The sequence below is a fragment of the Panthera pardus genome, unplaced genomic scaffold, assembly GCF_024362965.1.
Source record: "Panthera pardus isolate Hobbes unplaced genomic scaffold, ASM2436296v1 HiC_scaffold_25, whole genome shotgun sequence".
NCBI lineage: Eukaryota > Metazoa > Chordata > Mammalia > Carnivora > Felidae > Panthera > Panthera pardus.
In genome coordinates, this window is record NW_026526821.1 from 95,350,684 (window position 1) to 95,370,023 (window position 19,340).

General features: G+C 35.8%; 1 protein-coding gene across 5 annotated transcripts in view; it reads left to right on the forward strand.

The window, feature by feature from the left end:
* Positions 1 to 19,340, forward strand: part of CTNNA2 (catenin alpha 2) — a 1,099,255-nt gene that overhangs the window by 1,066,890 nt on the left and 13,025 nt on the right. For 3 of the 5 annotated variants that reach the window (XM_019443126.2, XM_019443134.2, XM_053890877.1), the window contains one exon: positions 598 to 741. The exons of the other annotated variants lie outside the window; for them this stretch is intronic. In XM_019443126.2, coding sequence (XP_019298671.1) covers positions 598 to 741 — 144 coding nt within the window. The remainder of the gene's footprint in view (positions 1 to 597; positions 742 to 19,340) is intronic. 5 annotated transcript variants of the gene reach the window in all.

Consider the following 19,340-nt stretch of genomic DNA (forward strand, 5'->3'; position numbering starts at 1 on the left):
ACACAGCCCCTCCTTGGGTACAAAAAGGAAGAGTAAAAAGAATTGCAGTTGTAGCAACAATGAATTCATTAGTTCTTCAGTGATTCCAATGAAAGAGGTAAGTATCCTTTTAGTATCATGTACTGGCTGCACATGCAGAGGCCAAGGGCTTAATGAAGGTCACACAGCAGGGCAATGGAACTTCCAAGAAAGACATCTGAGATTCCCCACATACTGTTCCAAGCTTTAAGAGCTGTAGCCCTTGCTTTCTCTCTTGGTGATCTTCAATGCTTTAAATAGGGGATTCATCCCCTTTGAACCCACAACGATTGTCCCCTACAATGCCTGACAAGGCAGGGTGCTTCTTCATCCTCCTTCTCCAAAATGGTCCATTTATCTGTTCAAGAGAGCCAATGAGGAATTCATATGGCTGGGCTGCTTAATATCACAGATGCCCATCCATATCTCTTTCAGCACCTAATTCCTTCATATGCCTCTTTCTCCCAATGACCCCCTCCCTCTTCCACTTCCCCAATCCCTTCCCAATAGGGTACGTTTTTTTTTTTTTTCTCTTGCTCTCTCTCTCACTCACTCTTTTCTGTATCTCTCGGAAATCAGACAGGAGTTCAGAGCACTTTCACTACCTTTTATGAGGTAGATTGTGATGTCATAGATGGGGGCAGGGCTAGTCAACTTTCTACCCACCTCCCAACCTGTGCTGAGGGAGCTCCGATCGGGAGTGGAAGCAGTGATTCCTCCATGGTGAGTAACTTTGCTTTCTAATGTAATCTGTTTCATTGTAAACATTAATTTTGAAAGCAGGTGGATGGGGTTTCAAAGAAGTAAACATACGACCACTCAAGTCTTCTTTACTTACTATTTGGGCAAATGATCTATTTATTTATTCTTTGGGCAAAGGATCTATTTATTTATTCTTTGTATGAGTCAAGAATTACATAGCACAAATACATTCTTCAAGCATGATCTAAACTTGAGAAGGAAAAATGGTATTTCATTCCTTTATTTCTTAGTCTTTCTTCCCATTGGGAGTGAAAGTCATTGCATATGTGGAATGAACCCATTCTGTAGTCCTTTGGTGAGCTTTAAGGAAGGCTAGTTAAGAGTGTGTATTCTTCTTTGTTTGAAAGATTACAGGGTCATAAAACATCCTTAATTGATGTTGGCCCAGAGAATCAGTCTGCTCTTCTAAAATTATGGGGTAAAATTGTGAAGAAACTGATACATAAAGAATTAATGAACTTGGTTTTGATGTAAACAAATGAAAACTTTCTAATGCAAAGACTAAAATATTTATGAAAACAAAGGAGTCCCCACTCTTGCAAGATTAAGAGTGAAGCCATTTCAAGGCGTTACTACCAAATTTGCTACCTTTTTTTGTTGATGTTGCATGTCGTAACACTGATGCTGTTTTGTAAGTTCTCTTCATAGTTAGGAGCTGTGAAATGTCACTGTTCTTTGTTTCCTTTGGGTTTCTATATGCTGATTAATTCTTTTGTATGCCTTAGTATTTAGAAAGAAAAGATAACTGGAGTGAGCATTTTTCCTCCACTTTCCTTATTCTCTCCTGAGTACTTATTAAAACTGTCAAGATACCAGCTTTTATATAAAAGGGCAAAATAAGTTCATGGAGGTGGTTAAATCTTTAAGGGATGCTGAAAAGCATCGGGGTGGGTGTTTTTAAAACAGTTTGGACCATTAGAATGTGAGGCTTTTTCATGGGGTGGGATAAAAGCTTCTTTGTGTGGATCATGGGTATTAGGAAATGTATTAAGAGGGTATCATTCATTTTTTTTTTTTTCAAATTATACATCCCTAGTTAACTATGTGTGGATATTGGTGTTGGAAAATTGGAGGCAGTTTGAAAGGTGGAGTCCTTTCTCAGCATTAGCTTTTCTGTTATGCCAAGACCCTCTCTCCCTCCTGCCCTGCCAAATTATGCATTCCTTACAGCTCAAATGCACTAAGGTTAATACTGTTTTTTTCATTACCTGGGGAAGAGTAGCATGGCAACTTCTCAAGTGATTTTCCCACCTACGCTTTCTAACTTAAAGAAGTCACTGTAATAGTAGGGATTTCAGGCACAATAAGGAAAAATGGAGCCATAACTAGCAAATAGGAATACTTAGCTGATAATTAACTACAGTCAACTTAATACTGCAATGTGGGTAACAATGCCAAAGTCTTATATGTTGGGTGATCCCTCTCAAGTCTTTGGCCTACCTTCCTTTAAAACTGCTAATCCCCTCAAACCCAGGTAGGAGGAAACCTTCGGTGCCAGAAAAATATAATGTCTAATCATAGCTCAAGTGTTTAATGTCTTTTATCAACCCCTCATACAGCTGCCAGGTAAGAAATGCTCATATTTTACAAACCCTTGGAATATAATCATCTTTAAACTTCGTGAGTTAAGAACAGTTGTGTTGTGCACTTGTGCAAATTCAGAGAGTCTATCATGGAATGCATTATGCATGCACTTGTTTATCTTCATGTGCATGTTTCATTTATAGTGGTGTTCATTATTTTTAAAATCCATTTGAATGTATCAAAACTCTAATTTAAAAATACTACTGTATATTGTGCTATAAACAAAACAATGAAGTGTAACAGTAATTGCATTAATTTAGGGTCTCAACACTGGCGTCATAGTTCCATTTCTGTCATTGACTAATTAGGTGACTGCAAGAAAATTACATAGATCATTTAGGTCTCCATTTTCTCATTGTAAAATGATGATAGGTCATCTATGGGATATATCTTAAAGTATCCCTGCTCTAAAACTGTATGGTTTTATAATATATTTTTCAAGAAATTGCTTACAGGAAAAAGACTGATTCATTGATGAGACATTGTTTTTGTAGGAGACATATAATTGTATAGACCAAAAAGAAAATTTCAGTCCAAAGTTGGTCTTAGAATGTACCCTATATTTGATGGAATGTTACCAAGTGGGCCCCATTCTTTTAAATGGACAATATCAAACCTGTGACGTTAGCTATGTGTTGGTTTGGAAGACTGATTTGTTTTTCTAACTCCATAATTTTGTTGTTCTGATTATTTGAGATAAAAAAAATCCTTATCTACTATGTAATGGACAGATTTAGGTATCATTGGGACTATAAAATTAAAAAAAAATACTTCTGCAGTATTGTGGGAATTCCTTTGTAGTGTTGGGAAGGGTTGATGAGTAGGGAATTGGTGGGTACTAATGTGTTATGGGGGATAAAAGACATGTGGGGCCTGGCTTCTGCTCTTGAGGAATGTGCAACCTTTTTGGGTGTCCAGATACGTGCCAAGTGTCAACTTAGAGGTGAAGACAGAACATGTCTAAGAACTAAGATATATCCCTGTGGTGTTGGGTAGACTGGATTGCACTGGGAAATTTTTGTGAGAAGCTGAGGGCTTCAAGTCATTTGGAACACAATGGTTTAGATTTGTGTTGTTGCACGTAAGGAGGGCAGGGAAGCATTTCAGGTTGACAAGACCATGGAATTGTAAATCTTGCAGAGTAGGTCTTGTGTTTAGATATGGCAAGTATCAAAGCCATGTATCAAAATGTTTGCCTATAGTCCAGCCCCACACTTTTCCTGAGCCCCTTTTCCCTTAATCATATGCTGACTTTACAATATATGACACACCTGTTTAGAAGAATTTAGGAGGCTGAAAGTGAGTGAAGTGCAAAGATTATTTATTAAGATATAATTAGGCAGCCATCGTGTCAGTTACACAAAAGGTCACATCATTACTCACAGCCACAACGGAGGAAGAGAACTAAATAAAAGGGAGGAATTAGGTACAGGTGACTCTAGCACTAAGGCATTCTGATTTTCTGACAAAAGTGGAAAAGGATTATCATTTTAGATAAAGGGATTATATTACCATTGAATCATTTAGAAATGTCGGATGGCCATGAGGAAATGCCCACTAGCTGGAGAATCCATGTAAGCAGGACAATTTTCCAAAGCAAACAGAAGGTTCTCTGTGTACTGAGCAGGAATTATGTCAGACTGCTCTCAGACAGCCAGTGTTGAGCAGGTTTAAACACTAAAACTGCACATTGTTATGTAAGCCTCCTTCCCCAATGCACTTGGAAAGAGGTTATTCATTTGGGCATGATGTGCCAAATTGACAAGAGAAGCACACTTATGTTTGAAAACTTCTCTGCTGCTGTAGATTCATAGGTGGCTTTCAGTGTATACTTAGCATCACTTAGCAGTTTGTTGTATTTCTTGCCATCTAAGTTCCTACTTTGACCTTTTTAATAGACTGGAATTCCATGAGTAGAATTGCTTTATCACCTATCCCAGATTCTAAGGATTTAGTTTGTATCATCCAGTAAAATGTTTCTTAATTTCCTATCATGACATAAAAATTAATTTCTAGAATATACCATCTCAGAAAATACCTTTCAAAGGTGAAATTAGTGTATATGGGAAGGATGAAGTAGTGTGATCAAACTCTGGGTTCTCTTAGAAATAATTTTTCCCAAAAAAGTTCAAGCAGGACTTAGGTAAAATTTAAACAATATAAAGTATTAAAGGAATTTAGAGATATAAGAATTATGTTTGTCTCAAAAGAATAATTGCAAAGATGGCAACTGTTCCCCTGACCTCGTAGTATCTCTAGAGGTGGTTCTAGTATCAGATTATAATTCAACAAATGTTTATTGGGTAAATGATATGTGCTATTTACTGACCTGTGTATGAATATGGAATTAGCATGGAAAACAGACCTATAAACAGTAACTACAATAGATTATTATAATCACTCTAACAGAAATACATACAAAGTGATACAGGCATTCGGAAGAGAAGGGGGAAGAGGAAACTTCATAAAGGGGGTAATATGTTTCTGAACCTTGATGTATAAGTAGATAGTTTTCCAGGTAGAAGAGGAGAGATAGGATTAGCTCAGAAGAGAAATATAATGCCTATAGTTTTTGAGGTATAGATGTATTCTGTGCTAACTGGACCTGAAAATGTCAGAGTTGGATGGAAAGATGAAGAAAAGTAAAAAATGGAGTTAGAGGTTGGGCTACATTGGTAAGGGGCACTGAAGAGTCTACTCCTGAAATCATTGCACTATATGCTAACTAATTTGGATGTAAATTTTAAAAAATAAAAAATAAAACAAGTGAATGAAAAAAAAAGAAGTTGGGGAAAAAGTGGGGTCTGGATGCCAAAGAAATTTTTCTGACCCATTCGGATTTTAATGAGTGTTTCTCAAAGTGAACAAAAGATCATCTGCATGCCAAACCCAGCAAATGGTGGGAAGAGACTGCTAAAATCCAGCCTAAGATACAGACCTGTTGAATTAGAATCAGATTGTAGGGAGTAGGCTCTTAGAATCTATAATTACTCCATCCTACCCCAAGTTTCAGAATCTCTACAAGGCAACAAAACTTAATCATTATGTTTCTGTGTTCTTGTAAAAAGTTTCATAAAAAAGAAACAAAATATTAAGATTAAATATTAGGGAAAATAGGATCTAAAGACAATATAAGAATATTCTTGGGAAAATTGGCTTAAATTTTGATTAAGCATGAAAAACTTTCTAAGAATGGTGATTATTAAGTGTAAAGAATTGCCAAGTGATGCTATTATATCTCCTTGAAGGAAAGGCATAATACTATAAACATTTAAGACTATAAAAATTACATCTTTCATTTTCATGCTCCAATACAAAGAGTTAAAGAAGTCCAGAACTAAGTTCTACAATGGTCCAGAGCAATATTTATTTCTGGGTGGTATTTTTTGGTAGAGCTATTTAGCTACTTTTACATTTTGATTAGGGGAGCTTCACTGAAAGAGAAATGTATAAATAAGCATTAACATCGTGACTGAAAAAATTAAGCATTCATGCTAATACAGAGCCTAATCTATATGACCTATGTTGAAAAATATTATCTAACTACATGTTTGAATCAACAGTTGTTTGCAAGGGCTTTTTTTTTTTCTTCTATTTTTTCTTCATGAAGAACAGCTATTATCGTATACCCATCAGTCTGTGTAAAAGTTACACAAGTGTTCAAAGATGCAAGAAAAAGAAAGGCACTAAAGAGGTATTTTACGTTTGGCCAAGACATGAGGATGAACCCTGGTCTGGAAGGAGGTGGCCCTCAGATCACAGCAAGGAGAGTATGTTCTGGATTTAACCTGCTTTGCACACAGGTCTCCTGTTTCAGATTGCCAGAATCTTTTGTAGGCTTTTGAGAACTTGTTTAGCGGTCAAGAGGTGATAGGGAACTTTGGTTTTCTCCATATTCACCTCTGTGCAGACAATTGCAGTAACCACTGTGACAGAGATGGTGATGCTATCACGTACTAGAAGCAGTCGACTGGTAGAGTGCCAGTACCTGCCATTAATTGAGCAAATTGATTTTGGCATGTTTACCTAAAGAACTTTAAAAAAAAACCTTACAGGTTTTTTTGTTTGTTGTTGTTGTTGTTGTTGTTGTTGTTGTTTTAACTAAGGATATGTAGCTCTGTTACTGGCTTTATCACACCAATCCAGGCAAACATAATCTTGAGTGGTTCTTAGAAGATGTGCCAGGAAAAATTATTTACGTGAATAAGGCCTAGCATTTTACCTGAATAAAAGCCAAGCAGAGAACAGTAACAGCCACATGGTTTTGATGTCTGGTACCTAAAAAATAAGTTATAGAGTACACCACGCTCTCTTAAGGTAGATGTTAAAATTACAAGCAAGGTGTTATTGTTAGTTGTGAATTTGGAAACCGACTCTGTCTTTTACAATTTGGGTGCTACTGGGCAACATTCCTAATCTGAGCTTTTGCTTTTGCTTTATAAATTGGAATAGTAATACAGTTAGAAGGACAGGATAATTGTATGTAGTTAATAACATGATTATACTAGCTAAGATGCAGTGAGGGCTCAGTATTTCCAGGCACTGTGCTAAGTATTTTAAATGCACTATGCAATGTGTTTTAACAGTTACCTTGTGGAGGAAACATTGTCCTCCCCATTAAAAATATTAGGAAAATGAGGTTCAGAGAATTGAAGTAACTTCCTGGAAGTCACAAAGTTAGTGACTGACATACTGTGGTGCTTCTATTTTTTTTAATGTTTATTTATTTATTTATACATTTTTTAATGTTTAATTTTGAGAGAGAGAAACAGAGCATGAGCAGGGAAGGTGCAGAGAGAAAGGGAGACACAGAATCTGAAACAGACTCCAGGCTCTGAGCTGTCAGCACAGAGCCGGATGCAGGTCCAAACTCATGGACCATGAGCTCATGACCTGAGCCAAAGTCAGATTCTTAACATACTGAGCCATCCAGGTGCTGCTATGACATAGCATGATTTTCCTAAGAAGCCTTCCTTGACATTCTCCCACAGCATGATGTGTTGTTTTCTTTCATTCCTAGTAGGGCACTGCAATGTAAGAACTTATTTAATTATATGTCTTCTAACTACTCTGTGAGCTCCATAAGGGTAGGAAATGTGTCTGAGTGTTAAATTTTTCCGTTTGTTGCATAATAAGCATATAAATGTGTGCTTAATACATTAGCTTACTATTTTTTTCTAGTTTAATTAATTCCTTTGTCATTTAAAAAATTTTTCTAGTATATTATGTAGACTTTTTAAAGATTATGGTATAGAAATATACAGAATTTCTTTCAAAATAGCTGAATTAGTCAAATTAGTAATTTATTTCAAAAAGGAATTTAAAAGGGGCCACAGTGACAGAGTTGGTTTCATTTGCTTTCCCACATGAAGGTTATGATACATTAAAATGTTAATTACATCTAGATGTGAAATATTGTCCTTTAATTAACTATCCTAAATTATTAATTCCCAATAATAGTATTAACATTTTAAACAAAACCTTTCACATAATTTAATTAGATATAGATTCAGCTCCATATGCTAAAACATCCAAATACAGTTATTTTTCTATCACATAGAGTAAGTCTATATGTATGTAGTTCAGGGCCTACATAATGAACTCAGAATCATCAGACACCCAGAGTCCTTCTGATTTATGGTCCCCTCTACTTAGTGTGGGCCTCTATTCTCAAGTTCATCTTTATTTTTTTAACGTTTATTTATTATTGAGAGACAGACACAGGGTGTGAGCAGGGGAGGGGTAGAGAGAGGAGGAGACACAGAATCCGAAGCAGGCTCCAGGCTCTGAGCTGTCAGCACAGAGCCTGACGAAGGGCTCGAACTCATAAACTCGAGATCATGACCTGAGCTGAAGTCGGTTACCCAACCGAGCTACACAGGCACCCCTCTCAAGTTCATCTTTTGATCCAAGGTGACTGCTCGTGTTCCCTCTTTCCGTTTTCCATAGACAGAAGAAGTGACAGGGTGAAATAGTGTGCTTCCTAGCTGTTGGCACTCTTTAAATTAAAGGGATATCCTAGGCACATCTATTCTCCTACCCCAACAATTTCTGTTTACAGCATATGAGGAGTCTGAAAAATCAGGAGCGATATGCATGGAGTAGCAGTTCTTGCCCATGTATACCCTCCACTAAATAGAACACAAGTATAATTCTGACTTCTAGTAGTTGCTGTGACCTTGGGCAAGTGGTTTGATTTCACTGAGCTCCATTTTTCTTAGCTGCAAAGTGAAAATATTAGTATCTACTTTATTGTGTTATTAGAATTGAATTGTTAATATGTGGCACACACTTAGCACAGCGTACAGAATAGACAAGTGCTAAATAAATGGGTAGCTAATTTTATTTTTCCTTATCTTGTTTCTTCTAAAAGATGATAGTCTTTTTGATGACATAAGTGCCTTTTGTTTTATTTCACCATGTCTACTCCAATTAAGCCATTGGATGTGTAGTAGTGAACAACCAGCCAAGGTCTGTCATAGAGGAATCACTTACAGAGAGGTGATAATGGACAACGCAGAAGAGAATGACCTCAACAGAGAAATGAAGTAGTGATTCTCAAGTTACAATCTGTAGAGGAATCACATGGGTAGCAAATAAATTTCTGCTGAGAATTCTGGGTTCTTACTCCACTGTTCTGAAACCACATCTGAGATGTTTTTGATGCAGAGAACTTATGGATCACACTTAGGGGGAAAAAATTGGTCTAGAAAGTACAGGGAAGAGAGTCTTATACACTGTGGTGAAAGCTTCCCAGTATTGGAAGTCAGTTTGGACCCTTTCCTGGAAAGCCTTTTGGCTTGCTCCATTAGGCTATTTTAGTCTACCCTAGCTTGGATAATTCCTACTTGTAGGGGGCTTGTTGTGGTTGTCCATTGTAGGGTATTTATTAACATCTCTGGCATCTCCTCAATAGATGCTTATAGCAACTTTCCTTCCCCAGTAGTGACAAAGGTCTCCAGACATTGCCAAATGTATCCTATAGGGTACAGGGGCAAAATTGCCCCTGAATACCTATAGTTCTGGTCAATCTTGACCTTTTACCTATAATATACATATTATTTGAAATGGAGCTTTTTTATTTCTTCCTTCTGGAAGGGTGGAAGATGACAGATAAAATGGTTCCAGACTCATATGCCAAATGCCCATCCCCCACATGGCAGCAGGGTTTGGATATGCACTTTCCTAGAGGCAAGACTCCTGAGAACCCATCACAGTCCTTAGGCCATAGCCTTCATATACCTTTTAAAGGTCTCCATCCACCTCTCTTCTTGTCTACCCCAAATATTTTCCTGTCTTAGAGACATAGGCATTACTACTCTCAAAGGCAATTAAGGATTTTGGTGAGAATGTTGCTTGAAAGAAAGTTTTAAACAGGTAAAATTTCTTCAGTTTCTTGCATTTTATAGACAAGGTTATTGAGGTTAAAATAATTCAACTGTTTTTATAGCACTTTTAAAAAAAGTCCTTTTCATATATCATTATATATTTAGCCATCCTTTGTATATTGTCTAATCCTTATATAACAAACAACTACATTTTTTATATATGAAAAAAGCTAAGCAATAGTATTTTTCCTTAACAAAATAATATTAAGAAGTACATCAGGCCAATGGTCTCTTTGAAATTCAAATTACTTATGCAGTTGTTTTTGAGATAATATTAGCAATGAATAATTCTGGAAATGCTGAAATTAATGGGTGAGCCCTTGAAACCAAGCAAGTTGTAGGCAGAAATTGATTGTTTCATAGCTAAGCATTAATTTCTTTAAAAGAAGTTTAGAGAGTTCTAACAGGTGGTGACTCCAGATATAACAGAGATCACTCTTTCTTTCAAAGATGTAGCCATAGTACATTTGAAGAATTTGCCTAGGCATTTTTAGTATATCGGGTAAAGAGATAATGAGGTAGCCTTTACATCTTATAATAAATACGGAGGTGATTTAACTTTGTCAAAGGCTAGATTCACAGGGACTCCAAGATAGGGATTGTGCCTTGAGCAAGCTTTCATCTTAATATTGAGTATGATTTTTAGTAGGGGCAAGATACTGTATCATACTCTCTCTAACCCTTTAATGTTTATCTTTGTTCACTGGTTGAAAGTTGTCATTTTCATGAAAGTTCGTGGAGTCCTTTTTTTTTTTTTTTTTTCAAAGAAGTTTTCCAATTTCATAGATTCGATGCTTTCTTTCAAAGGAACTACTAATATTTTTCTATGATTTTTTGGCAACACTGTTATGCATTTCCAGTCTTTTGAGGATACTTTGTCCTTTAATCTGTGGTTTTGAAAGTTTTTTTCACATAGTTCAACCTTTTGCAAGGAAACCTACAATATGTTGTCCATGCATAGAGTCTCTTTGTTAACCAAAGAAATATTATTTTCAGGTTTAGATTGAAGAGAACCCTCTGGTGCTTTTGCTGCATTTCCCCTAAAGTACAGTCACTCCAGGAGAAACAGATGATAAGGTTCTAAACCAGGCCAAACCCTGGCAGGCACATGTAAGGGGAGGCATCCTGGCTTCTCAGGGGAACTACCTTAAATGCCCTTTATTCTTATTTTATTCAAAAGCAGTTGGAGCTGCAGTAGATTCCTAAATACCCTGTAAATAGAAGTCACACACTTGTATTACTGGTAACTGTCTTATTAGCTACCAAGTTAAGCCTCAGTTCCCTCATCTGTTGAATAATAAGGATAAAGTAATACTTTATTTTTGTGTATGTGTGAGGATTAAGTGGTACAACATATGGGAAAATTCTAATTGGTTGGGATGCTCAATATGTTTTGAATATGGAAAAAATCCAGAGTATATTAACCCAATAAAGGAAAGCATTAATCAACTTTGATCACAGGCTGGTCTTATACGTCAATTTGAGAGCCATCCTGATCTAAGAATGCATCTCAATCAACTGACTAAACACTGGGATATGTGTACCAAATCCCAGTATGGCTTATGTAGAGCTAGCATCTGTGGAGGGCATACCAGTAAAGAGCCAGAAAGTACTTTTTTATATTTATCCAGAAGTTTAGCTTCAGAAATAAGACCTTTACATTCATACAAAGCCTTTGAAGACAAAGCAGCAAATAAGTAACTAGTTATATGTAAATGTAACCAAATTTGAGCTGGAATCACTAAGGACAGCTCTATGAATGAGTTGGCAGTTCCTACTGCAAGAATGGTTTACCTTTGTTTTTGGTTGATCTGTATCTTTTTTTGGACTGCACTCCACAGCCAGTTTTGAAATCCCAAACAGAAGCTTCCTGTGTTTTATTTCTTTTGAGAATCTTATTTCCTGACTATTCACCATAAGTGGGAAAAATGAGATTGTAACTAACGAGGCTGTCCCACCCATACTTTAGCCCTAGCAATGTCCACTGCGGGGTGGAAGAAGAAAGCTTACCTCCTTTTGAAAGTACCTTGTTCTTGTCTTGCTTGGCCTTATGGTGCTCTCACACTACCCTGGGCATTCATTGGGATATCCTTATCTGTGCAGAGTTCATTAGGCCTAAGTTGTACACGTGATCCAATAAATGATGATAAAGACTCTAAAAGGATTCCCCAAAGGTATGTACAAGTTATGTAATAATACTTTACAGCGACATTTTAAAAATTTATGAAAGAGTTTTAAGTTTACTTTCTCACTTGGACCTCAATGGCTGGTGAAAGTGGATCAGTATTATTAACCCCATTTTACAGCTGAAAGTTACTATAGTGTCTAAAACTTTCACAGTCAGTAGCTGATACAAGCAAGGTTAGAGCCAGTTTTCTCTGATGGGCAGTCTTATGCTTTATTCAGGGTAAAGATGTTGCTGGTCCTAGTAGTTGAACTAGTCATTTAACAAGAGATCTAGGAAATAGTCTGTGGCAGATGATATAGATGATGGTAACAGCCAATACATACTGGGTTCTTAAAATTTATGTCAGTCAGCCTGACGTCATATCATGGTGTCCATTATATAGTAGAGTAAAAAGCTAAGTTGTTGAAATTTTGAATAAAGGTTTTTAATGATATGTGAATAAATAGCAAATGCTATCTATGGTAGCTAGAGAAAAGAAGAATTATAGCTTATATATTTTTAAGTTTGTTTATTCATTTTTTGAGAGAGAGAGTAAGCAGAGGAGGGGCAGAGAGAGAGAGGATCCCAAGCAGGTTCTGCACTTTCAGCACGGAGCCCAATGTGGGGCTGGAACTCATAAACCATGAGATTGTGTCCTGAGCCAAAATAAAGAGTCGTTTGCTCAACTACTGAGCCACCCAGGCACCCCAAATTCTAGGTTGTATTTAATCAAGTTGTTTTTGAACATGTAGATGACTTTAATTGCAGGCAAGAAACTGAGTAGTAGATGATATCTCTGCTTCTTACCTTGCTCATATCTCATGTGAATCATGATTGCAAGATTGAACGTTAGTGTGACTTTTTTTTCCCCTTTGTGGCTTAGGAAAATTCACCTCATTACTGCTTGGTCATGTGACTCATACTTGTGAAAATTTGGAAGAATACATCTAACTCATGCTTAGCCCTAGATAAATGGCACCAATAGCCAGGAATAGAGTTCAGAGCAGCAAAGCACTATGGTAGATTTGCCTGGTCAAAGAAGACTGGATATTATTTGTCACATGGACTGAACCCCATTTTTACCAGATGTGAATTTTTTGAACTCAAGTTCACACAAAAAAATCTGTATTTTTTTTCATATGTAAAGAATGGATGGTGGTATCTACCTTATATTTCTTTCAAAAATTTGGGATCATGTGTTAAGACACCAGCACTATACCTAGCAAACACAACTCATGCCTCACAGATGCTGGTACTATTAATGAGGGAGATGATCTTTAATAATGAAAACTCAGTACTTTATACATAGAAAGCAATAAACACAAAGATTTAAATTGTGGATGTTTTCTGAGCAAAGGATGATGCTAACTGTACCCATGAAGCACAGTAAAAGGAAGAGGTCATAAGATTTGTGGAGCAGTTTGGCTAACATTTATTTTCTCTATTATGTGGCTAAATTCCACTCTCCTGCCACTATCATTAATTGAGTACTCTTCCATGGAAGAATGAATAGGTAGAAGCATGGAGAGTTGGGCACTATGCTAGACATTGATCCCAAGTTTGTCTTTGGACAAGCTTTGTCATCTCTTATTTCCTCATCCAAAAATTTGCAATTTTCAATAATATGTAGCAAATATTTATGGAATACCAATTTTCCAGACAGTTGTAGGTGTTCAGGATATAGCAGGGAATGGGGAAAAGTAAACCCAGAAGAAAACATTTGTTTGACTTGGTGATGACTGTATGAAAAAAATAATAAAACAAGGCAAGAATAGCAAATTAGGGAGGTAGGGTGGGAATGGAGTCATAATGTGAAAAGGAAGGTTTTCAGTAAGATGTTGGTATTTCACTGAAGATCTGATGGGGATGAGGGACCAAGCCTTACAGTTTCTGTGGGAACAGCATTCTAGGCAGAGGCAGTAATAAGCACAAAGTTCTTAATGTATAGGCAAGACTGGTGTGTCCAAGCAATAGGCAAGGCATGTTTACAGCTTTTGATTTTACTCATACTGAGATGGGAGACTACGGGACAATGTTAAACAGAAAAATGACATTATTTGAGGTCATTTAATAGGATGAATCCGGCTTTTGTTTAAGAATAGACTAAAGAAGGTAAAAAGGGATGAGGAGCAAGGAAATTAGAGGAAGATAGTACAACAATCCAGGAAGAGATTTTGATGACTGGGCCAATGTAGTAACAGTAGAGAAGGTGAGGTCAAACAATGGGTATAGTTCAAAAACTGTTGACAAGATATAATGGCAGATTGGAGGCTAGGTCTGAGAGAACAAGATGTATAACACAAAATTCTGGGTTTTTAACCTAAACAGTTGGAAAACTGTGTTGCCAATGACTATAGGAGGAGCAGGTTTTAGGGAGAGGTGGGGTTAATCATAGAACCTTTCTATCTCTGGAATGTTGGGAAGAGTCAATAAGATCAGCTTAGAATCTTCGTTAAAGTAACAAGTCTTGCAAGAACCTGAAGTAGTATCTAGGTGGAAGTTAAAGACTCAATGGTTACAACTAATTGAGTTGTGCTCTGAACTAAAGATAGGAAACCTCCACCTGAATCTGTGACAGGCTACACTATGAGTGCTTGGAAATTACTCGAATACGTGAGAAAATTGGTAATGGGTTACATCTCACAATGGGAAAAGAAGTGACCAGGAAGAAAGCAAAAGATTTGGAGGGTATTATTCTATGTCTACTCAACAAATGTTTTAAAGTAGGCAGAAAAATGTATTCAATTATATAAAAAAAAAAGGCTATGTATTAACTGCTCTAATTTAAAATGAGGTTAATTAAAATTACTGGTTTTACTATGCAATATACTGAAGACCTCTTATGAATCCTTGAATAGTGATATCCATTTCTTCTTGTTGTAATTCTCATTTCTCTAATGAAAGAAGAGTTAATTTTAGGTTAATACAGTGAATTATTTTACCCAGTTACATATGTGTCTAAAAGTTTTCTGCATTATATTTAAGATACCGTTCTTTATGAATTATGAGGACAATTTATGATAATGACGGAGAAATGATATTAATATGCTACTCTTACAGCATAGCCTTTTATAGGGGGAGGGGTTTAGATGGCCCATCATGTATATAGTGTGTTTAATCTGTTTTCTCAAACATTTATTTCAATTGATGTATAGTCAACACACAAAGTTATATGAGTTTCAGGTGTACAACTTAGTGATTGGAGAACTCTGTTACACTATGCTTACAAGGATAGCCACCATCTGTCATCATACAAAAATGGTATTACAATACGATCGACTATATTTCCTATGCTGTACCTTTCAGCCCCATGACTCACTTATTCCATAACTAGAAACCTGTACCTCCCACTCTCTTTCATCCATTTTTCCCATTCCCCTCCCAGTCCTTCCCTCAGGCAACTTCCAGGTTTTTCTCTGTATTTATGGGTCTATTCCTGCTTTATTTGTTTGTTCATTTGTTTGGGGTTTCAGAGTCCACATATGAGTGAAATTATATTGTATTTGTCCTTATCCAACTTATTTCACTTAACCTAATACTCTCCAGGTCCATGCATGTTGTTGCAAGTGGCAAAATCTCATTCATTGTTATGGCTGAATAATATTCCATTGTATGTATCATACCACATCTTCATCCATCCATGGGTTGCTTCATATCTTACTTCTACCGTAGATAATGCTATGATAAACCTATGGGTGCATATATCTTTTTGAATTACTGGTTTAGTTTTGGGGGGCTGATAAATGCCCTGTAGTGGAATTACTAGGTCATGTAGTATTTCTATTTTTAATTTTTTGAGGAGTCGCCATACTGTTTTATGTATTGGCTGCACTGATTTACATTTCTACCAACAGTGCATGAAGGTTCCCTTTTCTCCACATCCTTGCCAATATTTACTTCTTGTCACTTTGCTATTCTGACATGTGTAAGCTAATGCCTCATTGTTGTTTTGATTGGCATTTCCCTGATAATAAGTGACACTGAGCGTCTTTTCATATCTGTTGGCCATCTGTAGGTCTTATATGGAAAAATGTCTATTTAGATCCTCTGTTCATTTTTAAGTCAAATTGTTTTTTTGTTTTTTGTTTTTTTTTTTGGTGTGGAGTTGTGTAAGTACTATATCTGATAAGGTGTTCATATTGGAAATATATATTTGCAAATAACTTCTCTAATTCAGTAGGTTGCCTTTTTTTTATAGTTTCCTTTGCTGTGCAAAAGCTTTCTATTTTGGTATAGTCTCAATAGTTTATTTTTGCCTTTTTGTTGTTGTTGTTGTTTGTTTGTTTTTGCCTGAGGAGACATAGCGAGAAAAATGTTGCTAAGGCCATGTCAAAGAGATTACTGCCTATGCTTTCTTCCAGGACTTTGTGTATGGTGTAGGAAAGTTGTCCAGTTTCCTTCTTCTGTGTATAGCTGTTCATTTCTCCCAGTACCATTTATTGAAGAGATTGTCTTTTCTCCAATATATTCCCTAACATGTTCTCGCCCTCTTTGTCATTAATTGACCATATAACTGTGGATTTATTTCTGGACTCTGTTTTTCTTCCACTGATCTGTTTTTGTGCCAGTACCATACTGTTTTGATTACTACAGCTTTGTAGTATACTTTGAAGTCTTGGATTGTGACACCTCCAGCTTTGTCCGTTCTCAAGATTGCTTTGGCGGTTCAGGGTCTTTTGTAGTTCCATACAAATTTTAGGATCCCTTGTTCTAGTTCTGTGAAAAATGCTGTTGGTACTTTGATAAGTATTACATTGACTCTGTAGATTTGAGTAGTAGGGACATTTTAGCAATATTCTTCTGATACATGAGCATGATATATCTTTACATCTGTATGTGCCATCTTCTATTTCTTTCATTAATGTTTTATAGTTTTCAGTATACAGGTCTTTTACTTCCTTGGTTAAGTTAATTTCTAATTATATTCTTTTTGGTACAATTGTAAAAGGAAAGATTTTCTTAATTCTCTTTCTGCTACTCTGTTATTAGCGTATAGAAATGCAACAGATTATTATAAATGACTTTTGTACCCTGTGACCTTGCTGAAATAATTTATTCTAATAATTTTTTGGTGAAATCTAGTGTTTTCTACATTTAATATTATCTCCTATATAAATAGTGACAGTTTCACTTCCTTACCAATTTGGATGGCTTTTATTTTTGTTGTCTAATAGCTGTGGCTAGAACTTGGAGTAGTATGTTGAATAAAAATGGCAAGATTTGACACCCTTGTTGTTTTCCTGACAGTAGATGAAAAGCTCTTAGTTTTTCACCATTGAGTATGATGTTAGGTGTGAGTTTGTCATGTATGACCTTTATTATGTTCAGAAATGTTTCCACTAAACCTACTTACTTTGTTGAGAGTTTTTATTATGAATGAATGTTGAATTTTGTCAAACACTTTTTCTGCATCTATTGAGATTATTTAATTTTTATTCTTTGTTTTGTTAGTGTGATGTATCATGCTGATCTATGGATATTAAACTATCCTTGCACTGCCAGCATAAATCCAATTCATTGTGGTGAATGATACTTGTAATGTATTGGTAAATGTAATTTACTAACACTTTGTTGAGGATTTTTGGATCTATGGTCATCAGGCTGTAGTTTTTTGTTGTTTTGTTTTATAGTGTCTTTGGTTTTGGTGCCATAATTCTGGCCTTGCAGAATGAATTTGGAAACTTTCTTCCCTATCCTATTTTTTTAGAATAGTTTGAGGAGAATGGGTATTAACATTTTACTTTAAATTTTTGGCGGAATTCACCTGTGAAACCATCTGGTCCTGGACTTCTGTTCTTTGGGAGTTTTTTGACTGTTAATACAATCTCATTACTGTTCAGATTACCTACTTCCTCTTGGCTCAGTTTTGGAAAATTATGTTTCTAGGAATTTATCCATTTCTTCTAATGTTTTGTAGCTGTCTTATACAATCATTTTATTTCTGTGGTGTTGGTGGTTAATTCTCTTTCTTAATGAGACTTTCTAATGGTTAATCAATTCTGTTTATCTTTTCAAAAAACAACTTTTGATTTCATTGATTTTTTTCTTTGGTTATTTAGTCTCTATTTCACTTATTTCTGGGTTATGATCTTTATTTCCCTCTGTATACTAACTTTGTACTTTTATTCTGCTTTTTCTAGTTCCTGCAGGTATAAGATTATTTAAGATTGCTCCTGTTTCTTGAGGTAGTCCTAGATTGTATAAATTTACTCTTACAATGGCTTTTGCTGTGTCCCAGTGATTTTTGGACTGTTTTAATTTTTCTCCATTTTTAAATTTCATTATTAATATCTTTGTCAGCATGTTGACTGTTAGTGATGTTTAGCCTCCAAAGGTTTGTGTTTTTTCCATGTTTTTTTCTTGTAATTGATTTCTAGTTTCATACCATTGTAGTTGGCTAAGATGCAGGATATGATTCCTGTCTTTTTGAATTTATTGAGACTTGCTTTAGGGAATAATAGGTTATATAACCTGGAGAATAGTTTTTGGGTGGAATGTTCTGTACACATTTATTAAATTAAGCTGGTGCAGTGTGTTATTCAAAGACACTGTTTCCCTCTTGACTTTCTGCCTGGATGATCTATCCATTGATATAAGTGGGCTGTTTAAATTCCTTATTATTCTATTACTGTCCATTTCTCCCTTTATATCTGTTAATATTTGCCTTATATATTTAGGTGCTCCAATGTTGGTTGCATAGATATTTGTAGTCTCTTGTAGAGACTTTTTCCTTCTCTTTATTTAAATTCTATGTGTGTCTTTAGGTCTGAAGTCAGTGTCTCTAGGCAACATATAGATGAGTACTGTTATTTTTTTTTTGTACATTCCATCACCTTATGTCTTTTGGACAGTTTAGTCCACTTACATTTATTTTTTTAATGTTTGTTTATTTTGAGACAGAGAGAGAGAGAGAAACTATCAGTCTAGGGCCCAGTGCTGGCCTCGAACTCACAAAATGTGAGATCATGACCTGATCCCAAGCCAAGAATTGGACACTTAACTTCATGAGCCACCCAGGTGCCCATAGACCATTTACATTTAATTATTGATAGGTTTCTACTTATTGCCATTTTGTTCACTGTTTTTGAAGTTCTATATTCCTTTCTTTCCTTCCTAGAATTTCTCTAGTTTTATGCTTGACTATTTTTTGTGTATTATAGGCTTTTACCATGAGGTTAATATAGAACATATGAACTATATAGTGGCCCATATTAAGTTGATAGTCACTCCAGTTCAAACACATTCTAAAAAAAAAAAAACCTGTTTTGAGTCCCCCTTCCATATTGTCATATTCTACATCTTTTTGTGAATCGCCTTAACTCATTTTTTTAGATATAATTGAGTTTACTACTTTTGTTCTTTAGCCTTCATGCGGCCTTTACTATATGTTTGCTTTTACTCATAAAATGTTTTTCTCCTAA